The 16,942-nt window shown below is 35.2% G+C and overlaps 4 protein-coding genes across 4 annotated transcripts in view; all 4 read right to left on the bottom strand.

The window, feature by feature from the left end:
- LOC132788306 (protein artichoke-like) overlaps positions 1–13,752 on the bottom strand; it is a 33,068-nt gene extending 19,316 nt beyond the window's left edge. The window contains exon 1 of the mRNA XM_060795639.1: positions 13,095–13,752. Coding sequence (XP_060651622.1) covers positions 13,095–13,709 — 615 coding nt within the window. The 5' untranslated portion in view covers positions 13,710–13,752. The remainder of the gene's footprint in view (positions 1–13,094) is intronic.
- Positions 494–10,291, bottom strand: LOC132792878 (protein artichoke-like). The gene is made up of 6 exons (XM_060802399.1): positions 9,668–10,291; positions 8,226–9,083; positions 5,687–5,968; positions 4,271–4,732; positions 1,462–1,965; positions 494–1,066 (listed from the first exon to the last, which is right to left on the bottom strand). The coding sequence occupies exons 1-6, from the start codon at positions 9,956–9,958 to the stop codon at positions 614–616; spliced, it is 2,850 nt and encodes a 949-aa protein (XP_060658382.1). The 5' UTR covers positions 9,959–10,291; the 3' UTR covers positions 494–613.
- LOC132793127 (leucine-rich repeat and fibronectin type III domain-containing protein 1-like protein) lies at positions 4,412–4,870 on the bottom strand. Its single transcript, XM_060802805.1, has 2 exons — positions 4,600–4,870; positions 4,412–4,520 (listed from the first exon to the last, which is right to left on the bottom strand). The coding sequence occupies exons 1-2, from the start codon at positions 4,817–4,819 to the stop codon at positions 4,480–4,482; spliced, it is 261 nt and encodes an 86-aa protein (XP_060658788.1). The 5' UTR covers positions 4,820–4,870; the 3' UTR covers positions 4,412–4,479.
- A 144-nt stretch (positions 13,753–13,896) lies between the features above and the next one.
- The window catches only part of LOC132789323 (serine-rich adhesin for platelets), a 43,336-nt gene continuing 40,290 nt past the window's right edge, over positions 13,897–16,942 (bottom strand). The window contains 1 exon segment of the mRNA XM_060797258.1: positions 13,897–15,264. Within this exon segment, the coding sequence (XP_060653241.1) occupies positions 14,679–15,264 (586 nt within the window). The 3' untranslated portion in view covers positions 13,897–14,678.

Below are 16,942 nucleotides of genomic sequence, written 5' to 3'. Positions count from 1 at the left end.
CGCGAATCAAAAAAATCAAATAACAAGCGTAATTTTAAAGCTAGAGTTACGAATTTTGGTATGTACAATAATAACTATATTAGTTATGATTCCTGAAAATTAAGTTGCGATCAGATAAAAATTGTGGAAGTTATTAAAGAAATACTTTTGTATGGGCAAAAACGCCTACTTACTAGGGTCTGAGTTGCTTTGGCCGACAATCTGGTACATTGTGCCGTCTATGGTATATTTTGAATGGTGAACTATATCGATATACCAAATATACCATTTGGTATATTTTTAGTATTTTTGCAGTATATTCGGTATATTTTAAAAATGATACCGCAATATTTTGCTTTTATTTAAAATGGGTAGCGGGTATCTCACAGTCGAGCACACTCGACTGTAGCTTTCTTACTTGTTATTTATTGATTTTTTGTTTATTAAAACTATTTTTATTAATGCCACTAGTTTTATATTTAAAGAACTAGAAAACAAATTGTTGTAGCGAAACTTCTAAGTTTATATTTTAGTGGAAACCATATTAATAATGTAATCATTAGACGACCTCATCTGAAAACTTAAGCTCTTCCTTAGCTTCGTTACGTCGATCATCCCTCAAATGGGGAATCGTCTAATTCAATTTGTGCAGAAAAGTTTGATTGTTGTTAATAAGCAGATCTGTGATGTTGTTTAGACTCTCCAGAACATCGCTGGTTATCTCCGGAAATAGATTGTGATCCACATTCAGCTTCTGCAAATGCAGGCCTGAAAAGTAAGCACTCTTCAGAGTGGCGATTTTATTGCCGGATAAATCCAGCAACTGGAGTCCACCCAACAATTCGAATTGGTTTTCGAAGAGCACATTAATGTTGTTGTGAGAGAGATCCAATTGTTGCAGTGCGAATTGCTGTTCAGATGAGCCAAAAACATCTGCCGGAAGTGAAGTCAATGCATTCCTCGAGAGATTTAGAGTGCGCAGTCTTATCAGTGACTGGAAGGTATCCGCGCCAATCTCAGTAATCAAATTTCCACTCAGCTGCAGTTCCAATACTTCGTGTAATTGTTGGAAAGAAGTGGAATCCAGCTAAACGAGAAAATGACAAAATTAGAAAAGTTTTAAAGTGAGTGGTTTGTGAAGAAATTATGGAGATACGAGTATGATGTGATCTGATTTTCAAAAGAATTGTTGTGATTTCACTGTTCAAACTTGTTTAACTTCTTAGCAATTTAGCCATAAAGCTTAGAGGGTATGCTTGATGTATTTATATGTCCTATTGCTTGTGCTATTCATTTCAGATACATTTCTACTTTACTATGAATAAAAAAAGTTTCTAAAAAGTTTCTCTAAAGTATTAAACAAACTGAAATCTCTTTGCTAATTGCTTAAATATTTGTAGAGGGCATGTATTATGTTTATAAAGGCACTGATAATACGCAAAAACAACTTCAGTAGAGCTTCAATATTCATTCACAACTTACGTGAGTGAGTTGATTGTCGTTGAGGTAGAGTAGTTCCAAGCGTCGACAATAACTAAAGGTGAAATCGGCCAATTTATTATGTCCAAGGTAAAGTTCTCTCAGACTTTTCATGTGCGGCAACTCCAGATAAGTCAGAGAATTATGATCCAAATGAACCATAACCAAATGGATCAGATTCTCGAAAAAATCTTTTGAGATAAATTTGAGCTTATTGTGGCTGACTTCGATCGCGTGGATCTCCGGATGAATGGTAAAATATGACTTCTCCAGTTGTTCCAAGCCACAGTCATTCATATTGATCCACCACAGACCAGGGAGATTGGCAAAGGCGCCATTGCGGAGTTCTAAGCGTGGCACATGCAGATCGATACCCACCAAATTGGGAAGAGTAAAGTTGGCTGCTTCAATGATTAGCTCTGTGTCCGTGTTATTGATGATGATAGTTAGTAGTGGTATTGAGGATAAAGATTCAATTCTAGCTATTTCCTGTAGACTGCTCACTTCCTGGCATTTGAAATAGCTTTTCCATTTTCCTGTTAGCTCACAATTTTGTGTGGCAACAATGACAACACAGCAGATGAGGCAAAAGAATTAACGAATTAAAGAACGACGACATTTCGACGTGACAGTTCAGCAACAACTGAGCAGCGTTTGATCAAGTACGCAAAATAAATTAATTTCGTTGGTATCGAGCCTGGCTTTCGTGCGTCAAAAGAGCTTTCGCTAGAGTGATGTCCATGTTCTATATAGTCTAGAGAATGTGGCCCCAGGTTATCAACACCACAAAGTTTAGTCATCGTCCGAAATGCGTAATTGAATTGAAAATGATAATAATCATAGGAGAAATTTCGTAAGCCGTAGATAAGCTTGTCTCCACTTACTGCACACGGTTTATTTCGTACATTAGCCATCCTGAAAGTATGCTTCAGATATTTTGTGTAGAACGGGAAAAAAGGACTTTTAGTGAAAAACTGTAATTGGTCTCTGTGAAGCATGGTGTGGTCTATTATCAAAGAAAATCAAAAAAAACTCAGCACCCGTGTGTCAGAGCCCAATTTTTTGCTATTGAATTTGATAATGGCATAACCGAAAGTTATGTTTACAATCGCTACTTATAGAGTAGAAGATGATTATCACTTTGTGCCTACAGGAAATGTTTGTAACTGACAGAAGTTGTCATCTCCGAATCCATAAAGTGTATGTATTTATGATCAGCGTCAACAGAAGAAGCGATGTAGCCATGTCTGTCGGTATATCTATCTGTCTGTCCGTCTGACCGTTCGCTAATCTCGGGACTATAAGTGTAAGAGATTTCATTTTCGAGATCTGATGCTGTGGGGTCTTAGTTGCTTTGGCTGGAAAATCTGGTATATTTTGAATTTAGTACTATATCAATATACCAAATATAGCCGTTGGTATATTACTTACTATATACTATATACTATATACTATATACTATATACTATATACTATATACTATATACTATATACTATATACTATATACTATATACTATATACTATATACTATATACTATATACTATATACTATATACTATATACTATATACTATATACTATATACTATATACTATATACTATATACTATATACTATATACTATATACTATATACTATATACTATATACTATATACTATATACTATATACTATATACTAAATACTGAATACTAAATACCAAATACCAAATACTAAATACTAAATACTAAATACTAAATACTAAATAATAAATACTAAATACTAAATACTAAATACTAAATACTATATACTATATACTATATACTATATACTATATACTATATACTATATACTATATACTATATACTATATACTATATACTATATACTATATACTATATACTATATACTATATACTATATACTATATACTATATACTATATACTACTATAGTATTCTTGATCAGCGTAAACAGCTGAGACGATCTAGCCATGTTCGTCTGTTCGTCTGTCCGTATGACTTAGAGACTATCAGAGATAGAGCTATAATTTGCCACTTCCGCCCCTGAATATACATAATTCTTTTGTATGGACAAAAACGCCTACTTACTAGGGGTCGACAATCTGGTATATTGTGCCTTCTATGGTTTATTTTGAATGTGGTACTATATTGATATAGCAAATAACCAAATATACCATTTGGTATATTTTAGCATTTTGTAGCATTTTTGGTATATTTTGAGAATAATACCGCAATTTTTGGCTTTTATTCAAAATGGGTAGCGGGTATCTCACAGTCGAGCACACTCGACTGTATCTTTCTTACTTGTTTTTTTATTGAATGTGTGTATCGGGTATTTCGCAGTCGAGTGTGTTCGCTTTCTTACTTGTTTTGAATGTTACAGTATATTATAAGTGCGATACTAATTCGAAAATCATTTCATCACAGAATATATTTCAGCGAGATCGATTAAAGTTTAACAACAAATCCGGACAGAGAATCAAGTTGCCGATGCAAGTTTTCAGTTTCCTTGTGACTAAATGAGAATGCTATAGTTTTCTTTTACTCTTTTTCGGTTAATGTCTTTAATTAAAACAAAGTGCTAAAGATAATAAAATGATGAGTTGACTTTTATTAATGTATGTTTATTAAAACGAATTTGGTCATTATAAAAAGTATCATTTTTAACGAACTTGAAAAAAATTTCTTAAAATTGTGAAGCCCATATTTTCTTATCATGAAGAATACAGATATACTCAAGCAAACAATTCAATTTAATTACATAGTTTCACCATTGCAGCACCTCATCTGGTTGTTCGCCGAAACTCAAGCTCACTCTGAACACTTTCACATTTCGCAGCTTTCCATTCAGATTGGGCAGAAAAGTTAGCCGATTGTTGTCAATATGCAGATCGGTGATGTTGTTCAGGCTGTTTATAACATCGCTGCTTATCTCCGCAAATTGATTGTAACTCACGTCCAGCTTCTTCAGATTTTGTATAGGAACAAACAGGCCCTCAGGAAGCACACGCAATGCATTGTTGCTCAGATAGAGCTCTTCCAAAGAGGATAACTTAGCAAAGGCTCTAGGGTGCAGATGTTGGAGATTATTGCTACTTAGATTAAGCTTACGCATGTGAGCCATTGGCAAGTAATCGTAGATACTTTCTGTGCCCTCCTGATTGTAGCCGAAGAGATGCGGATCCAGAATATCGAGACCAATGTGGGACAAGTCGAGCGTCTCCAGTTGCTTGAGTGTTGCAAAGGTGTGTCCTTTTAGCTCCATTTTATCGTTTGACTGCAAATGCAAATGGCGTAACGAAGTAAGACCTGCAAAGTGAGCACTCTTCAAAACGGCAATATTATTGCCAGATAAATTCAGCATCTGAAGTCCAGCCAACAATTCGAATTGGTTTTCGAAGAGCACATTAATGTTGTTGTGAGAGAGATCCAATTGTTGCAGTGCGAATTGCTGTACAGATGAGCCAAAACATCTGCCGGAAGTGAAGTCAATGCATTCCTCGAGAGATTTAGAGTGCGAAGTTTTATCAGTGACTGGAAGGTATCCGCGCCAATCTCAGTTATCAAATTTCCACTCAGCTGCAGTTCCAATAATTCGTGTAATTGTTGGAAAGAAGTGGAATCCAGCTAAACGAGAAAATGACAGGATTAGAAAAGTTTTAAAATGAGTGTTTTGTAAAGAAATTATGGGGATATGATGAGATCTGATTTTCAAAAGAATTGTTTGTTCACTGTTAAAACTTGTTGAACTTCTCATCAATTTAGCCGTACAGCTTAAAGTTTATGTAAAGGTATTTATATGTCCTATTGCTTGTGCTATTCATTTCAGATACATTTCTACTTTACTATGAATAAAAAGTTTCTAAAAAGTTTCTCTAAAGTATTAAACAAACTGAAATCTCTTTGCTAATTGCTTAAATATTTGTAGAGGGCATGTATTATGTTTATAAAGGCACTGATAATACGCAAAAACAACTTCAGTAGAGCTTCAATATTCATTCACAACTTACGTGAGTGAGTTGATTGTCGTTGAGGTAGAGTAGTTCCAAGCGTCGACAATAACTAAAGGTGAAATCGGCCAATTTATTATGTCCAAGGTAAAGTTCTCTCAGACTTTTCATGTGCGGCAACTCCAGATAAGTCAGAGAATTATGATCCAAATGAACCATAACCAAATGGATCAGATTCTCAAAAAATCTTTTGAGATAAATTTGAGCTTATTGTGGCTGACTTCGATCGCGTGGATCTCCGGATGAATGGTAAAATATGACTTCTCCAGTTGTTCCAAGCCACAGTCATTCATATTGATCCACCACAGACCAGGGAGATTGGCAAAGGCGCCATTGCGGAGTTCTAAGCGTGGCACATGCAGATCGATACCCACCAAATTGGGAAGAGTAAAGTTGGCTGCTTCAATGATTAGCTCTGTGTCCGTGTTATTGATGATGATAGTTAGTAGTGGTATTGAGGATAAAGATTCAATTCTAGCTATTTCCTGTAGACTGCTCACTTCCTGGCATTTGAAATAGCTTTTCCATTTTCCTGTTAGCTCACAATTTTGTGTGGCAACAATGACAACACAGCAGATGAGGCAAAGAATTAACGAATTAAAGAACGACGACATTTCGACGTGACAGTTCAGCAACAACTGAGCAGCGTTTGATCAAGTACGCAAAATAAATTAATTTCGTTGGTATCGAGCCTGGCTTTCGTGCGTCAAAAGAGCTTTCGCTAGAGTGATGTCCATGTTCTATATAGTCTAGAGAATGTGGCCCCAGGTTATCAACACCACAAAGTTTAGTCATCGTCCGAAATGCGTAATTGAATTGAAAATGATAATAATCATAGGAGAAATTTCGTAAGCCGTAGATAAGCTTGTCTCCACTTACTGCACACGGTTTATTTCGTACATTAGCCATCCTGAAAGTATGCTTCAGATATTTTGTGTAGAACGGGAAAAAAGGACTTTTAGTGAAAAACTGTAATTGGTCTCTGTGAAGCATGGTGTGGTCTATTATCAAAGAAAATCAAAAAAAACTCAGCACCCGTGTGTCAGAGCCCAATTTTTTGCTATTGAATTTGATAATGGCATAACCGAAAGTTATGTTTACAATCGCTACTTATAGAGTAGAAGATGATTATCACTTTGTGCCTACAGGAAATGTTTGTAACTGACAGAAGTTGTCATCTCCGAATCCATAAAGTGTATGTATTTATGATCAGCGTCAACAGAAGAAGCGATGTAGCCATGTCTGTCGGTATATCTATCTGTCTGTCCGTCTGACCGTTCGCTAATCTCGGGACTATAAGTGTAAGAGATTTCATTTTCGAGATCTGATGCTGTGGGGTCTTAGTTGCTTTGGCTGGAAAATCTGGTATATTTTGAATTTAGTACTATATCAATATACCAAATATAGCCGTTGGTATATTACTTACTATATACTATATACTATATACTATATACTATATACTATATACTATATACTATATACTATATACTATATACTATATACTATATACTATATACTATATACTATATACTATATACTATATACTATATACTATATACTATATACTATATACTATATACTATATACTATATACTATATACTATATACTATATACTATATACTATATACTATATACTATATACTATATACTATATACTATATACTATATACTAAATACTGAATACTAAATACCAAATACCAAATACTAAATACTAAATACTAAATACTAAATACTAAATAATAAATACTAAATACTAAATACTAAATACTAAATACTATATACTATATACTATATACTATATACTATATACTATATACTATATACTATATACTATATACTATATACTATATACTATATACTATATACTATATACTATATACTATATACTATATACTATATACTATATACTATATACTACTATAGTATTCTTGATCAGCGTAAACAGCTGAGACGATCTAGCCATGTTCGTCTGTTCGTCTGTCCGTATGACTTAGAGACTATCAGAGATAGAGCTATAATTTGCCACTTCCGCCCTGAATATACATAATTCTTTTGTATGGACAAAAACGCCTACTTACTAGGGGTCGACAATCTGGTATATTGTGCCTTCTATGGTTTATTTTGAATGTGGTACTATATTGATATAGCAAATAACCAAATATACCATTTGGTATATTTTAGCATTTTGTAGCATTTTTGGTATATTTTGAGAATAATACCGCAATTTTTGGCTTTTATTCAAAATGGGTAGCGGGTATCTCACAGTCGAGCACACTCGACTGTATCTTTCTTACTTGTTTTTTTATTGAATGTGTGTATCGGGTATTTCGCAGTCGAGTGTGTTCGCTTTCTTACTTGTTTTGAATGTTACAGTATATTATAAGTGCGATACTAATTCGAAAATCATTTCATCACAGAATATATTTCAGCGAGATCGATTAAAGTTTAACAACAAATCCGGACAGAGAATCAAGTTGCCGATGCAAGTTTTCAGTTTCCTTGTGACTAAATGAGAATGCTATAGTTTTCTTTTACTCTTTTCGGTTAATGTCTTTAATTAAAACAAAGTGCTAAAGATAATAAAATGATGAGTTGACTTTTATTAATGTATGTTTATTAAAACGAATTTGGTCATTATAAAAAGTATCATTTTTAACGAACTTGAAAAAAATTTCTTAAAATTGTGAAGCCCATATTTTCTTATCATGAAGAATACAGATATACTCAAGCAAACAATTCAATTTAATTACATAGTTTCACCATTGCAGCACCTCATCTGGTTGTTCGCCGAAACTCAAGCTCACTCTGAACACTTTCACATTTCGCAGCTTTCCATTCAGATTGGGCAGAAAAGTTAGCCGATTGTTGTCAATATGCAGATCGGTGATGTTGTTCAGGCTGTTTATAACATCGCTGCTTATCTCCGCAAATTGATTGTAACTCACGTCCAGCTTCTTCAGATTTTGTATAGGAACAAACAGGCCCTCAGGAAGCACACGCAATGCATTGTTGCTCAGATAGAGCTCTTCCAAAGAGGATAACTTAGCAAAGGCTCTAGGGTGCAGATGTTGGAGATTATTGCTACTTAGATTAAGCTTACGCATGTGAGCCATTGGCAAGTAATCGTAGATACTTTCTGTGCCCTCCTGATTGTAGCCGAAGAGATGCGGATCCAGAATATCGAGACCAATGTGGGACAAGTCGAGCGTCTCCAGTTGCTTGAGTGTTGCAAAGGTGTGTCCTTTTAGCTCCATTTTATCGTTTGACTGCAAATGCAAATGGCGTAACGAAGTAAGACCTGCAAAGTGAGCACTCTTCAAAACGGCAATATTATTGCCAGATAAATTCAGCATCTGAAGTCCAGCCAACAATTCGAATTGGTTTTCGAAGAGCACATTAATGTTATTGTGAGAGAGATCCAATTGTTGCAGTGCGAATTGCTGTACAGATGAGCCAAAAACATCTGCCGGAAGTGAAGTCAATGCATTCCTCGAGAGATTTAGAGTGCGAAGTTTTATCAGTGACTGGAAGGTATCCGCGCCAATCTCAGTTATCAAATTTCCACTCAGCTGCAGCTCCAATAATTCGGGTAATTGTTGGAAAGAAGTGGAATCCAGCTAAGAGAAAAAATGACAGGATTAGAAAAGTTTTAAAATGAGTGTTTTGTAAAGAAATTATGGGGATATGATGAGATCTGATTTTCAAAAGTATTGTTGTTCACTGTTAAAACTTGTTGAACTTCTCATCAATTTAGCCGTACAGCTTAAAGTTTATGTAAAGGTATTTATATGTCCTATTGCTTGTGCTATTCATTTCAGATTTATTTTTATTTTACTGTGAAGTTATATGAATCAATAAAAGTTTCTCTGAAGTATTAAGGAAACTGACATCTCTTTCTGAATCTTTTACGAATCTACTTTCAAATACTCTTTTAGTAAATTCAGCTGATATATTTTTAAGATTGTTAGTAACATAGTTTATATTCTATTATATCAACGAATTATTTATTTATTATTCAAATTTTATGATAAATAAATCTTCAATATATGATAAAAATTTTTTTTTACAGTAAAGAATATTTGCTAGTTGTTCAAATATTTTTAGAGGGCATGTATTATGTTTACAAAGGCACTGAATTTTACACAAAAGCAGATACCGTAGAGCTTCAATATTCATTCACAAATATCATAATGCAACTTACCTGTGTGAGTTGATTGTCGTTGAGGTAGAGTAGTTCCAAGCGTGGACAATCACTAAAGGTGAAATCAGCCAATTTATTATGTCCAAGGTAAAGTTCTCTCAGATAAGTCATGTGCGGCAACTCCAGATGAGTCAGAGCATTATGTTCGAAATGAACAATAACCAAATTGAACAGATTCTCAAAAAAAATCTTTTGAGATAAATTTGAGCTTATTGTGGTTGACTTCGATCGCGTGGATCTCCGGATGAATGGGAAAATATGACTTCTCCAGTTGTTCCAAGCCACAGTCATTCATATTGATCCACCACAGACCAGGGAGATTGGCAAAGGCGCCATTGCGGAGTTCTAAGCGTGGCACATGCAGATCGATACCCACCAAAGTGGGAAGAGTAAAGTTGGCTGCTCCCAATTATTAGCTCTGTGTCCTTGTTATTGATGATGATCCTTCGTAGGCGCATTGAGGATAAAATTTTACCTCTTGTTATTTCCTGGAGACTTCTTACTTCCTCGCATTTTAAATGGGTGCTCCAGTTTCCTCCTATCTCACAATTTTGTGTGGCAACAATGACAACACAGCAGATGAGGCAAACAATTAACGAATTGAAGAGCGACAACATTTCGACGTGACAGTTCAGCAACAACTGAGCAGCGTTTGATCAAGTACGCAAAATAAATTAATTTCGTTGGTATCGAGCCTGGCTTTCGTGCGTCAAAAGAGCTTTCGCTAGAGTGATGTCCATGTTCTATATAGTCTAGAGAATGTGGCCCCAGGTTATCAACATGACAAAGTTTAGTCATTGTCAAAATTGATACATTTCCTGATGCGTAATTCAATTAAAAATCATAAATCAACTTTTTTATATATACCGAAAAGTTAAATAGCTTTATGATTTTATGTTCACAAAAATCCATCTTTATTGCACGATCTAAAATCAAGAACATTCGTCTTACGAATTATGTTCTTAAAATAAGACCACTTAACATGTGTTAAAGAACAAAATCTTAAAACTTTGAACATAAGTCGAAAAAATGCCAAATTTTCAAAATAAGACCAAAATTTCTGGATTTAGGTTAGTAAATTTTTTAATCCACCGAAGCTCCTGTAAAGTTTATATCTAGATTTGAGTGTTTTCGTTCATAGCTCAGTTCTCAAATGAGGTCTTGAGTTCAAATGCAAATGCATTTTTAAGTAAAGTGATCAATACGCAACTGAATAACTGAATGGACTTATTAAAAAACTTTAAATGATAAATAAGTTAATAAGTAAGTAAGTTTTTTATCTTATTATAAGGTTTTCTTCTTATCAACAAGAACATAAGTTTTACATGAAAAGTTCTTAAAATCATTATTCATGATTTTTCAACTTTTTTTTTCGTGTATTTACTTATATAGACTATTTAAATAAGCTTTACACAAATTCTTCGAATATTGCGTCATTAGTAATAGAATATGAATTAATAATAACAATTAATCATTATCATTCTGCTTCGTCACTTTCCTCCTCAGATTGTTTGCCATTTAGATGATGTTCAAACTCATCCATAGCATCTTGATGTCGATCGTCGAGCACATTTCGCACGCAATTCTCAACAGTTGTGACCACGCAAAGTGGCTTCTCCCCGTTATAGAACCCGGTGTTTTCACGCAGATACTTCACCTGTCTGGAGTGCAGCCAATGCTCAAGTTCAGCAAAGCAGGCACATTGCCAAGGATTTCCCTCAATGGCCACACGTTGCAAATGGGGCAGCATTCCATTCAATTCGGGCAGAAAAGTCAACTGATTGTTATCAATGAGAAGATCTGTGATGTTGTTTAGACTCTCCAGAATATTATTGCTTAGCTCCGTGAATTGATTGTGTCTCAAATGCAGCTTTTGCAGTTGTCGCAAGGGAGCAAAGATGCGCTCGTCCAGCTGACGCAATTCATTGTTGCCCAGCGAGAGATACTCCAAGAAGGGCAGCGAAGAGAAGACCATGATGTGTAAATGCTTCAGATTGTTGGCGTTTAAGTTTAGCTTGCGAAAACGTGGCAGCGTCTTACTGCCAAAGACATGCTCGCCCAGGTATTCGATGCTGTTATGCGACAAGTCGAGCGTATCCAGATCCTCAAGAGCTGAGAAAGTGTTTACTTTTATTTCGATTAGATCGTTCGACTGCAAAGTGAAGACTGTTTAGACTGACGATGCTATTGCCGGATAAATCCAGCATCTGGAGACCACCCAACAATCGAAATTGATTGTCGAAGAGCAGACGTATGTTATTCTGTGAGAGATCCAATTGTTGTAATGCAAATTGCTGCACAACTGATGAGCCAAAGACTTGGACACGAAGTGCACTCAAAGCATTCATCGAGAGATTTAGTATGCGCAGATGCATCAATGGCTGATAAGTGTCCTTGCCAATCTCAGTTATCGAATTCCCGCTGAGCTCCAGCTCCAACAATTCGGGAAATCCTCGCAGCGAAGTTGCATCCAACTGTATGCAAAAGGGGAAACCGGAAAGTTTAATAGTCTAATTGAGATTTTTATGGATTATGATTCAATCAGTTGGCTAGTATAGTTGGGATTTAATTGTTATGGTTATGACGATGGCAACATTTGGTTGTGTGCTAAACTTGTTTGAATACCCTGCAGTACATTCAAGAATGTTAGAGGGTCGCTTAGGTATTTATTCGTTAAGAGAGCTGAAGATGCCAGCAACTATTTTACATTACTATTGGTACGATTCACATACTGTGAATTTCTCAAGCTAATAGAGTTTAAATTTAAACAAATAAGAAAGCTATAGTCGAGTGTGCTTGACAGTGAGATACCCACTAACCAATTTTAATAAATATATCGAAAAATAACTAAACTATACTGAAGGTATATCGATAAGCGATTATTTTTAAAATATACCAGATTTTCAATCATAAATTCGCCTAACGAAAGCACACATTAAAATTCTTGGAAAAAATCTATAGTGCTCGATAGTGAGATACCCGCTACCCACTTTTAATAAAAGTGCGGTTTTATTCCTAAAATATATATTAAATCAATATACCGAATTATTACTAAAATATACCAAAGGCTATATTTGGTATAACGATGCGCTACAATGTTCAAAATATACCAATTTGTCAATCATAGCAAATAAGATTTGACTGCAACAGTCGTTGTGCAGAACATAAGATTATTTCCTAAACAACTTTTTATATGATCGAAATATTCATTGAATTACCAAAAATCTAGCTTTAAAACTCGGCTTGTTAATTTTTCTAAATATTCTTTTATACCATAACTTAAATAATTTCAATTTAAAATATAGGATATCAGTTAGTTGTTCACAAGACACTTTTCATAGCACCGCTGCTCGCAATTACCATATATTCATATTATAATCTCAATCATGCAAAACAAAAGCATGACTAATTTCCGGCTGGAACTTACCTGAGTGAGTTGATTGTCGTTGAGGATGAGTTGCTGCAAGTGCGGACAATCGCCCAGGCTCAAATTTGCCAAGTCATTGCTGCCAAGGTGAAGCTCTCTCAGATGTGGCATGTGCGGCAACTCCACATGACTCAGAGCATTGTGAGTGAAATTAGCAAGAATCAAATCTGGAAGATTGACAAAGAAATCCTTTGTCAGAGCATTGAGCTCATTGTGACTTGCGTCGAGCAGTTTAAGCACCGAATTGGCTGCAAAATGCGAGCTCAGCAGTTGTTCCACGGCACAGCCACTGATGTTGAGATAGAGTAGTTCGGGGAGATTGGAGAAGCCGCCACTAAGAAGCACTAAGCGTGGCACTTGGGACAGATCCAAGATCATCAATTGTTCCAAGTTTATTCCACTGTTGGGTGCTCCAATGCTGAGCTCGGTTTGCTTATTGCTGATGTTGAGTGTATAAATGTGATCGATGGTTACATTTTTTATGTTCAATAGATCGTCCAGGCTGCTCAATTCGCGGCACATGAATCTAAGCTCTCCATCTTTCTCACAGGATTGCGTTGCAGTCGCGACAACACAGCAGATGAGCCATAGAATTGGCCAAGTTAAGAGCGACATTTCACCACGACAGCTCAAACACAACTGCGAAGTATTTCGATCGGAATGCAAATCGAGTTCTCAACTCTCGAGTCCGGTTTTCAAGCGTTTCTTACCCAGAAGTTTAATTTAAACACTGAGAGCAGCTCTCAAAGATATTTCTATATAGATAAATAGCGTCTAGCTAGAACTCTTTAATCAGCTTAGCATTGTTTACAATAATATATATTCTGTATTCTTTATAGTGTAGTAATATATATAATTTATTTATATTTAGTTGCACATTGATTACATTTTATTGTGCACTTGCAGAAAAAAAATAAATGTAATTATTATAATTATTTTTTCTTTAGACTATTTTGTAGCAATGTGTGAATATAGAAACTATGAATAAATCTAGCGTACGATTATAATACAAATAACTAAAAACAAACAACTATCGAAGAATACTAAAACTTAGGCTACAAATTAAATAACATAATTAACAATTAATTGTTTTAATTAAGCTTAGAACATTTATATAAGAAAAAAGTTGAAATTTTATTTGTTTTTTTTTTATAGAATCTTTGTTAATTGCCAAGAGCTCTTAAGTATATAATGCCCAAGGAATTATAATGTACTATATATCTTAAGATTTTCACTGGTTTTGGTAAGACTGCAAACTATTTGAGAGTATATTCATATAACATTTGTTATTCTTATTGGATTTCATTTTACAAAATATCATATCATATAGTATTCTATGATTATTTTAGATATATATTTTATATTATTTCCTATTGTATTAACGCGTATTGTTTTTTCTTTTTATATGCTATGCTATGCCGATACTAATCCAAGTTATTTTCTCTGCTATCGATGATTTTAGTTTATTTTTTTTAGCTTACTTTGTTAAGCGCCTGCCGAGAGATAATTGTGCGCAGTTTGTTGTAGGAATATAGTTTGAAGAATGCAGTAGACGGTTGGGGGTAGTATAGGTTTATCTATAAATCAGACTATAGTTACGGTTGGGTTTGTCATCTTGTTGCTGTTGTATAACGGCTGATAATGATGATGGTTGCCCTGACCGTTGCTCTGACAGCTGCCGCCATTGAGGAAGCGCGTCTTCGCCTGTTGATGTTGATGTTGTTGTTGCGACTTCGGCTTCGACTTCGGCATTGGCAGCGGCTCGCCGATCAGTGTTATGCGCACCGGCTTGTGGGCGACAACTGCCGCTGTGGGCGTGGTCGTTGGCGTTGGTGTCGCTGTCTCTGTGGCATCCCAGGCGATGGAAGCGCGACGCGGATAAGCGGCAGCTGCCAGTTGCTGATTGTAATTGGTCAGCGTCGTTGAAATGATCGTGTGTCGACGTGTCTGACTCAGGGCACGACAATTGTTGTTGTTGCTGTTGTTGTGATTGCTGTTGTTGTTGCTGTTGCTGTGATTGTTGCTGTTGTGGTGTCCATTGCATGTCTGTGGCTGCTGCAGCGGCTGCTGCTGATGACGTATGATCGTTGTGGCAGCCACCGTCGAGTCATTGCAATGCAAGTGCAACGCCGGAAAGTGCGTCGTGTAACTGGTGTATTCGGGCTTACTTCTGTGGACAGAGAAACATTCACAGATTAGTTTTGTGTGCGACAAATACAAGCATTACATGCTCAGAGTATTTAACTTTTTATATTAATGCGATTAAGTAAGGGTGACATTTCTCAAGTGCATGTTAAAGTCATAGGTTATGTATTTATTAACAAGTGTGGCAACGCCAAACACAGAACTTCACAAAAGTTGACAGTACGATTCAAGAACATGAATGAAAATTATTGAATTTAAAATGTATTGCAATAAAAATGCATTTAAAATCAACCAGGACAAAGGCTGGCTAAATAATTGCTAAAAAAAAAATATATTGATATTTAAACTGCTTTTAAATTCAACAAGATCAAAGAGTTACTTGATGATTGCTCAAATAATTTAATTGAAGTTTTGTGATAAATTTTGTATACATTTAAAATGTAAAGAATTGCTTAATGAATTCAAAATAATGCTCCAAATTCAAGTTTAAAAGTTCTAACGTAATGATGATACTGAAAATAATTGAATTGAAACTGTGTGATAAATTGTATTTAAATTTAAAAAGTGTAATTTAATGAATTTACGAATGAAATAAAGACACTTAATAATTGAATTCAAAATACAACTTTAAATTCAAGTTTAATAGTTTCAATTTAAGGTTGATTCTTAAAATAATTGAGTTAAAGAAATGTGAGAAATTGCATTTAAATTCAATAAAGTCTAATTTAACAATGAATTCAAAATAAAACTGCATTTAAGTTTAAATTTAAGTTCATGAAAAGTTGCGACTTAATGTTAATAAGTTGGCAGCATCTACTTAACAAGTGGGCAGCGCTTTGCAAAAAAGTGGCAACGCTGTCACTCAGTAGTTTACTATTTTGTACTCTTCTTTCAGCAGTTTAGCATGCATATGAGAAATGTTACCTTCTTGGATTTTAATAAAGTTTTTTTGGTTAGTTGTAGATCAGCTTTACCTGGTTACTCTATTTAATTGCCGCATGCAATTAAATTAGTTTACAAACAGTGTTAAGTGTCAGGCAACAAATTCGAATGCTTAAACCTACTTATGACTTAGTCTAATTAGGAATATCAAATTAATGCATATTTAGTATTGAATACAGTTAAAGCTATTTGTATGCATATAAGTAGTCTGAGAAGTGTAACGCTTCAGGTGCAAAAGTTACAGTTATCCATACAGCTATAGCTTAGATGTAGTATACATAAGAGATTGATCGCACATAACACGATAATGGCTAAGATGAAATCACAAAATAGTACCTGTTGCTCCCCAAACTGTAGTCTATATATATGTTATAGATAGATATCGTGTGGCAGCATGTTAAAGACAGAGATTGGTGTGTGGCATGTGGGTGTGTGAGTGTGTGGTAGGAAAAAGGGAGCAGAGAGGGAGGATCGAAGTGGCAAAAGTGGTTAATCAAATGTTAAAGATACGAACAGTTAGGCATTGAGCACAATGCACAATGCAATGTAGTATAAGTAGTAAGTGCAACGCGGCGTCGCTTGTGGCAGCTACTTGCAATTGTTATCGCAGTTGTAGTTGAAGTTGCAGTTGCCCCAATTGGGCTGCCAGCATTACAATTTGCGGCCATTAGCGTCAAGTGGCCCACTGATTTGCATGCCACAACCGCAACTGGCAACTTGCAACTGGCAACTTGCAACGTGCAACTTGCAAGCCAGCGGCG

The sequence above is a fragment of the Drosophila nasuta genome, chromosome 3 (genome assembly GCF_023558535.2).
Source record: "Drosophila nasuta strain 15112-1781.00 chromosome 3, ASM2355853v1, whole genome shotgun sequence".
In the NCBI taxonomy this organism is placed as follows: domain Eukaryota; kingdom Metazoa; phylum Arthropoda; class Insecta; order Diptera; family Drosophilidae; genus Drosophila; species Drosophila nasuta.
This window is presented reverse-complemented; position numbering and strand designations above follow the sequence as displayed.

Bases quoted from the DNA above. Each gene is read 5' to 3' on its own strand.
- LOC132793127 (XM_060802805.1), bottom strand. From the start codon at position 4,819: ATGCTGAATTTATCTGGCAATAATATTGCCGTTTTGAAGAGTGCTCAC. The intron at 4,521-4,599 runs GTATCTACGATT...TCTGCACCCTAG, and splicing joins CAATCAGGAGGGCACAGAAA to AGCCTTTGCTAAGTTATCCT.
- LOC132792878 (XM_060802399.1), bottom strand. From the start codon at position 9,958: ATGACTGTGGCTTGGAACAACTGGAGAAGTCATATTTTCCCATTCATC. The intron at 4,733-5,686 runs GTCAGCCACAAT...TTGCATTTGCAG, and splicing joins CGGAGATCCACGCGATCGAA to TCAAACGATAAAATGGAGCT. The intron at 1,966-4,270 runs GTGAGCTTGAGT...TTCAAATGCCAG, and splicing joins GAAATGTGAAAGTGTTCAGA to GAAGTGAGCAGTCTACAGGA.